The sequence below is a fragment of the Mus caroli genome, unplaced genomic scaffold, assembly GCF_978045245.1.
Source record: "Mus caroli unplaced genomic scaffold, Mus_caroli_1 scaffold_17, whole genome shotgun sequence".
Classification (NCBI taxonomy): domain Eukaryota; kingdom Metazoa; phylum Chordata; class Mammalia; order Rodentia; family Muridae; genus Mus; species Mus caroli.
This window is the reverse complement of record NW_028227272.1, coordinates 59898332-59913260: the sequence shown is the minus strand read 5'-3', so window position 1 is coordinate 59913260 and position 14929 is coordinate 59898332. Positions and strand designations below refer to the sequence as shown.

At 39.3% G+C, this 14929-nt stretch overlaps 2 protein-coding genes across 5 annotated transcripts in view; both read left to right on the top strand.

Annotated features, from left to right (window-relative positions):
- Window positions 1-3418, top strand: part of Arl13b (ARF like GTPase 13B) — a 53132-nt gene extending 49714 nt beyond the window's left edge. For all 3 annotated transcript variants that reach the window (XM_029470726.2, XM_021184840.3, XM_021184841.3), the window contains one exon: window positions 1418-3418. In XM_029470726.2, coding sequence (XP_029326586.1) covers window positions 1418-1494 — 77 coding nt within the window. In that variant the 3' untranslated portion in view covers window positions 1495-3418. The remainder of the gene's footprint in view (window positions 1-1417) is intronic.
- Window positions 3419-8896: 5478 nt separating this feature from the next.
- Window positions 8897-14929, top strand: part of Nsun3 (NOP2/Sun RNA methyltransferase 3) — a 53327-nt gene continuing 47294 nt past the window's right edge. For both annotated transcript variants that reach the window (XM_085832251.1, XM_021185123.3), the window contains exons 1-2: window positions 8897-8980; window positions 9743-9852. In XM_085832251.1, coding sequence (XP_085688377.1) covers window positions 8969-8980; window positions 9743-9852 — 122 coding nt within the window. In that variant the 5' untranslated portion in view covers window positions 8897-8968. The remainder of the gene's footprint in view (window positions 8981-9742; window positions 9853-14929) is intronic.

Here is a 14929-nt window from a genome sequence, read left to right as displayed (position 1 = left end):
ATGATAACAATTTGTATATCCTTTTACTGCTTTCCAATTTTTATTGTAAAAATGTCTGATAACCTCTATGAAAATGTTTAGGCAATTAAAATCCTCTGTCATATAGAATGATTCTGGTTTTTGTGAAGTGATACAAAGCTCACCACAAGAGCATACTAATTTTTTCAGAAGGAAAAAAAAGGTCATGCTATGTACATGCCTTTGGTCTTTTAATAAAGATATTTTTAAATTCATCAAAATAACTGGACATATCTTATAATTTTCGTTTTAACAATGGTAACTGTAAGTAAGCGTGACCTAGCATTGTAGTTTGCAATTTCAGTTCCTCAAAATTACCTATAAGGCAAAAGTCACATTAGGCAAGAGCTGAAGCTTTTGTGCCACTAAGCTGCAGAATCCAGATTTGAACTTAGGTCTGCCCATAGTTTTGAAATCCATACATTTAAGTTGTTACGGTTATAATATATTCATATTGGTTAAGGGATCTTAGTTAATTTTTGTTTGGAATTTACAATTCTCTTGAAAATAATTCCCTCATTATGTTTGTAATGTATTTATTTTAAATGTGCTTAAACAGTTATGCTTCTAAAATAATTTGAAGATAATACACTAGAAAGTAATTTATGATGACTTAAATGTGGCATTAGGTTTATAATCTAATTTGTCGCAAAGTAAGAAATAGAAATGTGAGCCCATGAGTTGGCTTAGGTGGTTAAGTTATGTTATGCTGCCAAGCCTGAAGATCTGAGTTTGATCCCCAGGACTAATACGTATGGTTGAAGGAGAGAACCAATTCCCTCAAGTAGTTCATACACAGACATCAAAATAAATAACTGTGATTTTTTTAAAAGACTATAAATTATTATAAATGGAAGGAGAGTGTCTGGGAATACGGCTTACCTGGTATGCAGGAGGCTCTGGATTCATTTCCCAGTATTTCACATACTCGAAAGAAAAGACCATTTTATACAATGTAGTTACCAAAGCACAGAATTGTAGAAGCATTAGGTATAGAAGGCCCATCTGCTTCTCCTAAAACATGTAGACATAGTGACTACTAGAAAGGGTACCTGGGGTGTGAAAATAGTGACTGACAAGGTCTTAGCAGCAGATGGTGTAGATTTTCAGTACTTTGTATTTGTTTTCTAATGTGAATGTGTAATAATAATATAAAAAACCCTATGTCTATTTGGTACAACATTTTACCCGTCATTTAGAATTTACTCTGGTTATGTTTTGAGTCCGTTCAAATGTTCTTGGATTTAGTTCGTTTCTGTTTTCTGTCTCCCCCACCTATCCACTCTCTTGAGAATTGCCTGCATCTCAGTCTTTTAAAGATGATGGATGGAAAACAATTAGCAGTGAAAAGCTTGAGTACCATACTGTTTGACGGTTTTCATTTTCCTTCTCTGTGCAGATTTCTATGGGAAGCCGCTGCCTCCCCTGGCTGTGCGACAGAGACCTAACGGTGATGCTCAGGACACGATCTCATAACCAAGTCGGATGGGTTGGTCCTTTTCATATCAGCAAGGTGAACTGAGACCTTTCCCCAAAGCAGAAAAGCCCTGAATGCTGATGATGGGCAACACAACCATAATGATTTCAGGGAAGAAAGAATATCCAAGAACTTGACCTGATAATTTACTTCTCCATCTTCTGTGGTTAAAGCAGAAAGGAAACAAAATGACCAGTAGCTGAAGAGAGCATCTGGCCACGCAAGCAGTCATGGCATTGATGCTCTGGTTTACACATCCCGACTTTTGGACATACTCCTGAAGAAAAACCTTACAAGTTGAGCCAATGGACTCTACATACCTGATTATTTAATAATCTGTATTTCTATGCATTAAACATGTTTTATAAGGTATATATACATGAAAGGGGAATTCCTGGGAATTTATAATCTAAATTTTAACTATTTTTATATTTTTTTCTAAACCTTTTGTTTAAGTTTGCTATTGTATTGACTACGCACTTTCTACAGTTGCTCTGTTTAAACTGTCTGGATAGAAAGTTGATTTACTGAACACACTTGAAGTATACAAGCATGTATGCTTTGTGATAACATTGTTTCTAAAATGTACACTCTATCTTGATGTAATTTTAAAATAGTTACTATTTTAAAAAGCAAATTCTCAGATCTTTAATCTGCCAAATTACATGATTTGAGAGTGGTACCCAAGGAGAGAATTCAGTTCTGTTGTTGCTGTTCATTTTCCTTGGTAATGATATCAATAAATGTTAAGATGTGTGAAATACCTTTAAGAAAATAACTAAATTTGTTAAAGTAGCAAAAATGTATCCTGTGGGATAATGATTCAAAGTCCTCACAGAGCCCGCTAAGGGACTAGACCTTCTCTGAGTTCAGGGCCCTCTCTGCTCTCTGTCAGCAGCTTCATTGACTGCTTGGGTTGTTTTCTTTCATCCATGCCTTGAAATTAAAGGTAAAAGGGCCCTGCAGGTCTAGAGACTTCAGGTTTCCAGCCAACACGGCTGTACAAATAAAAATGTTGGCACACGTCCTTTCATAAAGCACTAGTTCTAACATGACTTCTTAATTTTAGATGACAACAATATTCTGCTCTTGAGTGCCATTGATAAGGTTCTCTGTCCATCAGCCCTTTACCAAAACTTGTAGAGATATTTTAGTAATGGATTTATAAAGTAATATTCTATTGGAGACATGCCTTTAAGTCAAGGTGAAAATAACAAAGATCAAGTCCCTTCTCACCCTGTTAAGATTGGTACCATGTACTGGCAATGAACATACACTGGTTTCTGAATGTAAGTCCTCCTAAGGTAGATTGATCTGATCATTTGCCTTTTAAATGTTTATAATGTATTGTGTTCACATTTGAGCTCCTTGGGCCCGGATCAGTCAGGTCACATGATGCTAGTTGGCCCTGGTGGTGTTTCTGTGAGTTTGTTCTTTGTACTTGGCACAGTGATGAGGAAAAGGTTTAATTTCTATGCAAAACATATATGCAAAATTAGCAGGTGGCTCACGTAAGAGAACCACAAGACAGGATGTACATTCTGAACTGGATTTTAGAGGGAAAAGTGCTCATCTTCTTGGTTCATTTTGTAATATTTAAATTGCCTTTTAAAACTAAACTTATACTTTTGCTATCTTTTAATGCTCATCTGGTTTGAAGATATTCTTGCTTCCTACCAGTGTTTACTATAAAGTACAGTAATTACCGACTCTATTTCATGAAAACAGTTTTGAAGTTGAATGTAACATAAACCGTAATCGATGTTTTTTATGGCACTCTCAAAAAATTAATATGTTTTCTTAAAGCTGTATATAAAAAAATCCTTTAAAATCTGTTTTGTAAATCGTGTCAGATTTTAATATTTCAGTCCTTATTTTGTTATAGTATACATTTTCATTCTATTCATCATGAATTATATAACATTTCACACAATAAAAATTATTTACAATATACCATTTATCTAATTTTTAAAGATTTATTTATTTATTTATTTAGATATGTATTTAATGTATATATGAGTACACTTGAGCTATCTTCAAACACATCAGATTAGGGTATCTGATCCCATTACAAATGGTTGTGAGCCACCATGTGGTTGCTGGGAGTTCAACTCAGATCCCTTGGAAGAGCCTTCAGTGTTAATTGCTGAGCCGTCTTTTCAGCCCACCATCTCTCTTTTTATTTGGTAGGTTTTAAATGACTTTCTTTAACTAATCAGATGATTTTTTTTTCATTACTACTGTGGAAAGAGTTAAATTGGTAGATTAAAGTAATATACTTTTTCTTATTTTATATGAAAACTATTTAAAGGATGTGTGGAACAACATTGTACTTTGTTTTTATTGCAGGTTCCCAGTATTTTTTCAACCCTATTGCCCAAAAGATACAATTTAACTTATTCTTTATAAGGCAATTCCATGTGCTCTTACTGGGTATTCCATATATATATATATATATATATATATATATATATATATATATTACATATATATACTATCATATGTAAGTAATGTCGAGTGTGGGATTTTATGGAGTGTGTGGTGGTTTGAATATGCTTGGCCCAGAGAGTGGCACTATTAGGAGGTGTGGCCTTGGTGAAAAATAGCACTGTGAGGGTAGGCTTTGAGACCGTTCTCCTAACTGCCTGAGGATGATCTGCTGCTGGCTTCCTTTGGAGAAAGATGTAGAACTCTCAGCTCCTCTAGCGCCATGCCTGCCTGAATGCTGTTGTGCTTCCTGCCATGGTGATTATGCTGAACCTCTGAACCTGTAAGCCAGCCCAAATTAAATGTCCTTATAAGAGTTGCTGTGGTCATGGTGTCTGCTCACAGCAGTAAAACCCATCAAAGCAGAGTGCTAACTGAAGTTTCAAGAGATCTTGTGGCTTGTAAGTTTTCTTCAATTTTCAACTCTTTTTGTACTAAGGAAAGCAAATTTATAATTTTTATGAATTAAGTGCTGTTTTCCTTTTTGGATTCTAATTTTTTATCTGTATGGGTGCTTTTGCTTACATCAAGTTTGTGTGTGTGTGTGTGTGTGTGTGTATGTGTGTGTTTGTGTTGAGAGAGAGAAAGAAGCTGTTGAATCCTTTGGAATTAGAATTACAGATGGTTTTGCGCTGCTGTGTGACCACTTAGACTCAAACTCAGAACTATGGTAGAGCAACTAATGTTCTTTTTAAAAATTAATTATTTCATCTATTTACATCCCAAATGTTTCCCCCCTCCTGGTCTCCCCTCAAAAATTTGCCCCTCATCCCCTTCGCCTCTGAGGTTGTCACTCTGTACCCTGCCACCCTGGGGCATTAAGACTCTACAAGATTAGGCACATCCTCTCCAACTGAGGCCAGACAAGGCCTCATATGCTTACATATGAGCCCATGTATGCTCTTTGCTGGTGGCTTATTCTCTGGGAGCTCCCTGGCTAGTTTTGTGTCAGCTTGACACAGGCTGGAGTTATTACAGAAAAAGGAGCTTCAGTTGAGGAAATGCCTCCATGAGATCCAACTGTAAGGCATTTTCTCAATTAGTGATCAAGGGGGAAAAGCCCCTTGTGGGTGGGAACATCTCTGGGCTGGTAATCTTGGTTCTATAAGAGAGCAGGCTGAGCAAGCCAGGGGAAGCAAGCCAGTAAGGAACATCCCTTCATGGCCTCTGCATTAGCTCCTGCTTCCTGACCTGCTTAAGTTCCAGTCCTGACTTCCTTGGTGATGAACAGCAACGTGGAAGTGTAAGCTGAATAAACCCTTTCCTCCCCAACTTGCTTCTTGGTCATGATGTTTGTGCAGGAATAGAAACCCTGACTAAGACAACTGGGTTGATAATTTCTGTGGTCCTGGGAATTATCACATCAACTGCTACTACGATGCAGCTCGAGTTGCTTTTCACACAGAAGTTCGAGCTGCTGAATTTGTTAAAGATTGGCCGATGCATTCTCATGAACTTTGGACTCAATAGAATAGATAGATCAGGAAATAGCTGAGGTAGTAGCTAAATTGAAACAAGCTCTAATGGTCTTTGGAGATCAGTTAGATTTATTGAGAGAAGAAATGAAATTAAAATATGATTGGAATGTTACTTTTTATTGTATTCGGTCTTTAAGATTCAAGGAGAGCAAATATGATAGGAAAAAGGTTAAAATGTCTTTGTTGGGTCATCCCAATTCTTCTCAGATGATTTATGTTTTACAGCAAGAAATTATAGAAACCTTTTCAGAGAAGATGCCTGATGGAACAGGGAATGACGTGGACGGAACAGGTCTTGCAGATGTTGCAGCTTCATTTATTCCCATGAATTATTTTAATAAGTTTCTTGTTCTTGTGATTTTTATAATTCTCTTTGTTGTGATAGCTTTACACATGTATGTATGCTGATTTATTTACATAAAGCTGTTAGACAACTAGATAGACGAAAGGCCATATTTACAGCTCCATAATATGCTACAGTGTTATTCCTAACAAATCTGCTTAAAGAAAGCAAAGGGAGGTGATGTAGTGATATGGACAGTAAAGCCTTTATGCTTGGATTTCAGAGAAATGTTTTAGCAGAGCCTTTGCTATGTTTAGATTAATCCGTGGAGGCTGTGAAATTGTTTGAGACTGTTTGAACCTTGAAGAAATGTCTCCCTGGAAAGTCTGCATTAGTTCCTTTGTGAGATCTTGCAGCTGTATAAACCTTGGTCCTAAGACACTCAATGGAAAACTTGAAGTTCTTACCATGGGCTCGCCATGGTCAAGATTTGTGTGGTTTGTCTGTTCTAACTAATGAATAAAAGTAACTGGAGTGAGGTAGTCGGGTTCAGTCATTTCCAAGAAGGCTGAACCCCTTGGTTCCTTCAGAAAACGTGAAGGTTTATCATCTTGGTAAGCTTCTTCCTCTAGTGCAGCACTTGTGAGCGACACCAACCATTATCAGTGTGACCTTTGCAAAGGCTCTCAGTTTGCTGGAGTAGAACTCCCCCTCACAGCATTATTTTTACCTTTTTAAAGGCAGTCCCAACAGGAGATACTGAGGAGTCAAACTTGTTAGAACATATTACATACATATATATGTACATATGTGATCTCCACACGGCATATTTTATGACCCCCTATAAAGGGAAGGGTTAAGACAACTAAAACAATAAAAAACTGAGGTCATATTTATGTGTTCAAGCACTGGATTGTCAGCTTAAATTTCTGTACAATACCCGGAGACCCCCTATACTAAGAGGAGCTGCACCTGAACTGAAATAGCCTGATTGCCTGATTCCAGGCACCTCTGTGGGTTTTAGTTTGAGTTTTGTTTTTTTAGGTTTTTTTCCTTCTGCCATTTGTCTCACAGTACCAAACAGGTTTTCATATCCAGTGGGTCCTTACCATTTTGCCAACATAAACAAGAAGAGTTGTAACATGACTTGTATAAGTATGAAAATTCATAAAATTGTTAGAAGTAGACTATAAAGTATATTCAAAACCACTCCTTTAATGATTTAATGATAAATTGCCTAGATTAAAACAATCCTACCTAGAGGAAACTTATTAATCTTTTAACTTATTAGTCAATTAAGTCTTTCACACTATCATTGAAAGAAAAAAAAAACCATAATAGTGTGGGAGTAGTTCTTGGTACATTGTTTGCCTAGCATTCACAAGGCTCTGGGTTCTATCCTTGGCAACCCCATAAATTAGTCATGAAAGCATACCACAGATAACCCCAATAGCTTTGAGGTGGAGGCAGTGGGATCAGTTTAGGTCATCCTTCATTACATGGTGAGTTCAAGGCCACTCTACCTGAGATGCTACCTCAAAACAATATTAACAAAGAAACAAGAAAATAAGTTCTTATATTTAGTGTAGGTTGTTTCTTATGCCATCAGTAGCTCAAAACAAGTTGCTAATAGATCTGACCTTTTGAAGTTTAACATCCTAATATGAGTCTACCTCCTATTTTCTAGGTCTTCTTTCACTGCAAATATAAAACTAGTATATTTACTAGTTGGTGCATTTTATAGTGAACATAGAAAATGCACAAAATCTCTGAATATAACAGCTAAAGGGTAAATGAATTACTTTTTCCCAAATATAGAACAGGTGTGTATTCATGTAGTCATTTGCATACCAATTATTGTATTTTATTTTATACTGAATCAAAATTCTAACACACTACTTTATAGATTACTGAGGAACTTACAAAAAAATAACAAACAAAACAAAATAAAACCAACTAAGCTTTAAATCACATTCGTGTAGAAGACATTTCCTTTGCATAGGATTTGGAGAGACCAGCACCTACCTATCGCATAGCCTATACTGATATTTTGAGCATCGAGTGCCATCTCAACGTGAAGGTGCCTAGTTACTATAGGAGACCAAATCATCTCTCAGACATTTCTGGTTTGTTACCAGAGAACAAGGCAAATGCTAATGAGTGGTTATTCCTAACAATGTGAACACTGATGCTTGAAGTGGGCCAGGGCCTTGGTGAGTCCTTGGGAGTGTGGTCTTAGTGCTTGGTGAAAAAAGGCATTATCCAAGTATCAATGATGTGACAGTTCTTATATCAAAGTCCAGCCACCTATAATAAATAAGCCTATTTAAAAAACAAAATTGAAACTGGAAAGCAGAAAAAGGCCGTCTATTCAAGGTGACCACACTGGGAAGAGGAACAAAGACATCCAGTGGAACCCCTTACCCGTGTCTTTGGGGCCCTAATGAGATCTGTGGTCCCTGGGACTAACTGGCCATCATCATCCGGGTTCAATCTCACCCTGTTAAGAAGACGCTCTGGCATTTTAAAGCTGTTGGAAAGCTCTTTCCAAAAGACAAGTTTCCCTATGGCTGTCCCCTCTTTCCTTCTCTCAGCCTGATAACTCCTGGGGAAATTCCTTTTCTTTGGGTCCATTCTTTCAGAGGCTGATAGATGGAGACCTTAGCATGTCTGGAAAGATCTGCATCCCTGTCGAGCTGGTTCCAGAACATGCTAACGGCCAGCCCTCAGCATATGCCCGCAGTCTCAGTGGGGGTAGTCGGTACTTCCAGTGTAACATTTATCACTTACCATTTTAATGATACAGTGCCTCGGGCAAATGTAAGGAGAGGCACGATTTAATCTTTCTACCGCTTTTCTCATCGCGGGGATCTGTTTTGTAAATCAGCAATGCCTGTGCATCTAAAACACTGATACAGGTCTTCTCTCGACCCCATGAGCAGAGACAGGAAGGGTGACTCTGTAAACCAGCACCCACACTCCACCCTTCGCTCGGGGGGTTCGCACCCTAGCAGCTCCGGAGTCCGCAGAGAGCTTTGGCTCCGCCTCTTGCAGGACCTGTGTCTCCCGCGAGATTTTTGTCTACAATCTCGCGAGACCGGAAACAGGAACTGCGAGCCAGCCCGTCTGTGACCTCCTCGCAGGACCCGGAAGTGTGGCATTTCTTCGTGTTACCCCGCGCGAACTCTAGCGGAGACCCGTAGTTGGCGAGCTCAGGCGGGGACCATGCTGACTCGGGTGAGGCTCTGGCGGTCGAGCGCCCCGGGCTGAAGCCACCGAGAGGCAGGGCGGACTGGGATGGGACCCGCACTACCCACAGCCCGGAACCATGCTGAGTGTGTTCCTGGTGCTGCTTCTGTCCCGCGGGCCGGTGACATTGTCACTGCGAGCTTTCTCGGCCCTGGGTGCACCCCGGTGATGAGGGGAGAGCCAGAAAGTTGGGGCGATGCTTATTTCCGTAAATAAACTTTGGAATACTTTTTCTTTACAGTCTTACTTTAAAAGACAAACAACAACAAAAAACTTTTATGGCTTCTGAATTTTTTTTTATTTAGCATAGATTCACCTCTAACCTACGCCTTACACTTGGTAATTACCACTTCGAGAAAAACCATGAAATAATTTTGTTACAAGTAAGGAATTGATCCAACGGCAGGAACTGACATTTTAAAAATCATTTCTTTAAAAAGCAGGAAGCCCCACTCCTGATTAGCTATTATTGGCAGTAGCTGACTGAGGCTGGGGGAGAGTTGTCTTTGGGTTATGGCTCAACACCCCCATGTGCATAACGACGACAGCACTAATTGTTCCGAGTGGATCAGGGAGAGTCTGGGTGGAGTTGGAGTGGTGTGGAGGCGTGGTTATTAAAGTATGTTGTAGACAGGTATGGAAGTCTCCACGAATAAATAGAGATATAAAGAAAATGTAATGTCACTGTCAACTTTCAATAAATATGTGATATCACAGTGTGTTGTCAGCACCTTTTTCTTATCATCATAGCTGAAAGCACAATCAGAGGGGAAGCTTGCCAAACAGCTATGCAGAGTTGTGTTGGATCAGTTTGACAAACAGTATTCGAGAGAACTTGGGGATTCCTGGAGTACAGTAAGGTTAGTATGGTTCGTCTCTTGCTATTTTGTGAGAGGAAAGGGAAGTATGGAGCAAATACCTCCTTGAGAGTGGCACAGTCCGGGGGGAGGAGTTGACTATACATTTTATGTGTGAAGGAATCACCTGGCATGTAGAAATGTGGGACAGATAGTAAAATTGAATGCCCTCTCAAGCACTTGCGTTTATCTGTAAAAAGGGGAGGCACCACATTTTAAAACAATGCTGTAATAAGAATCCTAGCTTGGAAGAAATTTAACTTAGTGAAATTCAGGAAATACCAAGTCCTTAAAGTCAGTGTTCCTCTATCTTAGCTAAAGTCAGGCTTTATTTGGCAATTATTGTCACCATTCCATCTGTATGTGGAGCACATGTGCACACGGACAGACCAATCTAAATAAGCCTAGCATGCATGAACATGGCCAAGTGGCCATGGTGGAACTGGCGGGGAGGGAAGGCACTTGGCATTCCCACAGTGGGGACTAGACTGTAGGTTGTCCTCTGACCTCTGTGTTCAGCCGTACTCCATATCTCTGCAATAAACTCGATGACTTTAAAAAAAAAAAAGTGACAAATATGATTTGTGTTTTGATGAGTCTTAGCTGTTGATCGGAATGGTAGTGAATGGGGTTTTGTATGGAATGCCTGATTGGTATATATGACACCCCCTGGACTACAAAGAACAGTATAGTCCTCTCAAGTTTACATGCAGTCTATTCATGGGAGAAGTCAATGGGTGGGGCACCTTACCATTCCAGAAACATGCATCAATAATAGGGCATTTGATTTATTTCACTGTGTGGGTGCCAGTGACAGCCACTGGTGACTTTGGAATTGACAAAAGGAACCAGACATTCAGGGCTGAGGGAAGGTTGCCGATCTGTTTTGCACAGCAGAGATGAAAAAGCGGTATAACTGGATAGCCTGAAAGCTCAGAAAGTAGTGTCTCCGACGACTGTTTTATACCGTCTCTTCTGAGATGAACTCCGTAGGTAGGTCTTTTCAGAGAACAACTTTAAGCATAATTTGGAACAAAGAATAAAGATAAGCTGTGAAGTGGGTCAAAAATGATTTTAGGACATTAAGATATTTAGGAAACTTATAAAATGAAAAGGCAACTGTTATTTCAACAATGCTACATTTTATGAGTTTTCTATCAAAGCGTGAATAGTAGTGTATATAATGAATTCATAAGGATTTTAATATGTCAAGGTATTCATATAGAATATCTAAAGAACCACACACTTTGCATTTGTAGGTAGGTATTGTATTCATATAATACCTAGTTAAGTACTTTATTTTTCTTCTGAGGCTATAGTGTAGAGTTAAAGTAATTTACCTAAATTCATTTAGCTGGTTAGTAGAGTTGGAACTTTTGCCCAGTCTGCCTGAGTCCTGATCTCTCACTATTGACAGCACTGTGCCTCATACGTAGGATATAATTAGCATACTTGGATGATTTAAAACAAAAGATTTGCAAGAAGTATTTTGTCTGAAGGCTTTTTAGTAACCTGGCTATTCATAACCTGTAATGACTTGATTTTCTACTTCGTATACCCAGAAAGACTTATAAATTACTGTTTGACCCTGAACAAAATGAGCAGTGAACCTCAAAGCAATGTAATTAGCTGTGCCTTCTGCTCTATCTACCTTTTTGGTAGAATTTCATGGTAATTTAAGTTTTGCATAAACATGTACTAAATTTGCCATAGGCAAAATAAAAGCTTTCTTAGAAAGTCAGACCATGGAAGGTGGCCTAGGGAAGTAGGGATGGAATTATATGTTTGTTTTATAGCTGTTTGCAAATGTAATGTTACACTTCATTTAAGCACTTTTACTGTCATCAGTCTCCTCCCCTCCTCATCTGGGAAAGAACTCCTGCTGTTTCTCAGGTCTCTGTAGCTGTGGGGAGGTTTGCTTTCAAGGTTCTGTCACTGAGCTGAGCTTTCGATGTCCTTGCATCCAGCTTGTTCCCTTCAGGGAAGTCTGTAGCAGAACATGACGTTGGCATCCGTGTCATGTCATCTTACACTATGCAGTTCCTTTCCAGACCGAGGCCATAGTTTTCTGTTTTCGAGCAATTCCTCTTAGTTCTCCCACTCAGGATACTTGAGTGCATGTTGTTACTGTCTTCTAAACCCATGCTGCTTTCAGGATGGACTTGGGTTCTCTCCTCTGGAGGCATCACTGAGTCTCTTTCCTTCCTCTACTCTATCTTTGTAATAAAGAAACTTTACTGGGAAGTAGGTCTGGGGTTTTCTCCTACCTCCTTAGAGGTGATCTCTGAATCCTTGAAATGTACCGATAATGCCCTGATAAGAGTCAGACATTTACCTGGGGGTTTGTGCTATGCCTGCTAGTCTAACAAGGGAGCTGGAGACCACAAATAAGGAAACAACCTGCAGAAGGGTTAGTGTCTAATTAAAGTTGACTGGTATGGATGGACAGTCAGTTGAGTCTCTGACAGAATCCCCAAAGAGAGCTGGGTACCTCGGTTTTGTGAGCATCGTTGGTCAGCAATGTTACCTCCCATTGTTGAAAACTGTGCTACCCCACTGTCAGGTCACTGTGTTCCCTCCCTTCGTGGCATTGTGTTTGTGGTTTGATTATTTTAAAACCAACACCAGGCCTCTGAGGTATGGTAATTTCCACTCACAGAGGTCAAATAGCTTGTGAGTGAGTACCCATCATGTATCTGGAGAGGGCTTGGGGATTCTTCGTCATCACTCTGCTATGCTGCTCCCCACTGCAGCCATGCTTCACTGTGTTGCCCTGTCCACCCTAGGCTACCTTCCATGCTCTGCCTTTCTAAGAAAGTGTCACTATATGCAGTGTTTCACCTGAATCAAGAGTCTTAGGGGTGAAGAGGATCCTTTGTGCCTTAGGTACTAGATATTCTGCTCCCTCCTCTGCTAGAAGAGTGCGGGTTCAAATCTCTCAGCAGATAGCATATAACCTAGGTAAGTTATTGAAAATCTCTACCACACTGTCCTGACCTGTAAAACAAGCAAAATAGTATACAGTCCACAGAGTTATTTCAGAAGAGAATATAAATTTCCATAAATACACCCGTGGTTCTCACCCCTCTGAATGCTGTGAGCTTCTTAATGCAGTTTCTCATGTGGTACTGACCCCTAACCATAAAGTTATTTTTGTTGCTATTTCATAACTGTAGTTTTGCTACTGTTATGAATGGTAATGTAAATATGTATATTTCCCAATGGTTTGAGGCAACAACCCCTGTGAAGCATTGCCAGGAAAAGGTAAGAAGCAGTTAGCCCCTTGTAAATATCTCTGAAGGAAAAAAGAGGAAATGCCTTTGAAACAACTTTAGTGTTTCCATGAGTCCTGTTTCTGCGACCAATCCTCAAAGTGGTCCGGTGAACTCCCTCTAGTGGACGGGGAGGACATTAGGAAAAGGATTATTAATTCTTCAACCCTGGAAATTCAGTCATAGCTACTGTCAGCTTAGCTTCATCACGGAAGAGGAAGGTTTGGTAGGGAACAGAATAGCAGGAGAAAGAGAGTGTCACAGAAGAGCTAAATAAAGATTGCATTACCAAATATGTCCAGTATATCAATTTTCATGTTTTAAGTGCTAGACTTATTAAAATAGTAATTACAGAGCTTAAGGTATAACTTAGTATGGAGTGCATAGCTGGCATCCCTGAGACTCTAGGTTTCATCATGGACACCAGAAATAGAGTAAGAGGAACAGGCATGAAATCCGTGAATAAAACTGATTTCTTCGCATCATCCAGAAGCTCCAGCAAAGAGTAGTTATTGCTATGTTATGGACCCCATACGACAGGCAAGCCGACGTAATGACTGCTGGTCGTGTGACGTCACTGAGCTTCTCAAAGGTCAGTCATTCCTGCGTACAGGTTTATCTTACTATCCTTTAACGTCACTTTACATAAAATGTAACTATATGAAAGTTGTATTGTAAGTAGGGAATAGCATATGGCTAAAGCATAGGACTTAGAGAATGAATGAAGCTTAGCAGGGGGACAGGAGTGACTTGACATGTAGTAAGAATAAGAAATGCGAGTCACAAAAACTTTCATAAGGACAGGCAAGTCCCAAGAGTCTGCACCCTTTCAGGAGAGTGCCCACCCAGCTCCCTAAGTGCTCCTTTCCCAACTTGCCTTTCTCTGGTTCTCCTATGACCAGAAAGAAACAAAACTGCAACAAAACAAAAGACACAGTTGCACAATGCACTGTTTCTGACTTCTATATAGATGTATTTAATTTGTCTTACCTGTATGAATACTGAATGTGTCTGTGATTATATGCACCATGTGAGTGCTTCATGCCTAAGAAGCTCAGAAGAAGGACCATCAGATCCCTGGAACTGTAATTGCAGGTGGTTATGAGCCACCATGTGGATGCTGGGAACCAACCCTGAGTCCTCTGAAAGAACAACAGATACTCTTAATCTCTTGGGCCATTTTTAAAATATTTCTCTAGAATGTCAAAATGCAAAGATGCCCAGGATAAGGGATATCGGTGTCAAGGCTTAGAAACTAAATGGAAAGTTGTTTGACAGCTGAGAGCTTGCCCAGTGCTGCATTTCCACACAGCCAGAGAGCTGCGGTTGACAACTCAGTAATACAGTTGGAATCAGTAACTGTTTGGGAGATGTTAGAGACATAACTCAGAAGAGCTCAAGGTGGGAAACATATATTGAATTTAACAAAAAATATTGAGCTTTAACTAGCTTAAGTGCTAATTTTCTCTGCTTTATAAAAGTCCAACATAGGCATAAAATTGATTTGGAAACCCGAGTCATTGTAGCAAAGAGTAATCATGTACAGATCTGTGGAAGCAAAAGCTTTGTTCATTAAGATCCTAGTTTCCTATCAAATCTTCTCTTAATACATATCAAAGTCCAAATTCCTAAGATTTAAAGATTTCTAAGAATAAAATTTCCTAAGATTATTGATAATGGAATGTAGAATTTAGCATTTTTACACATAGAGATGGAAGAACACAGGGAGAGCATGCATAATAGTACACATGGAGTGCATGCCAGGCAATCGTGAATACAATGGGGAATAAAAATTCTGAAAAAAATGG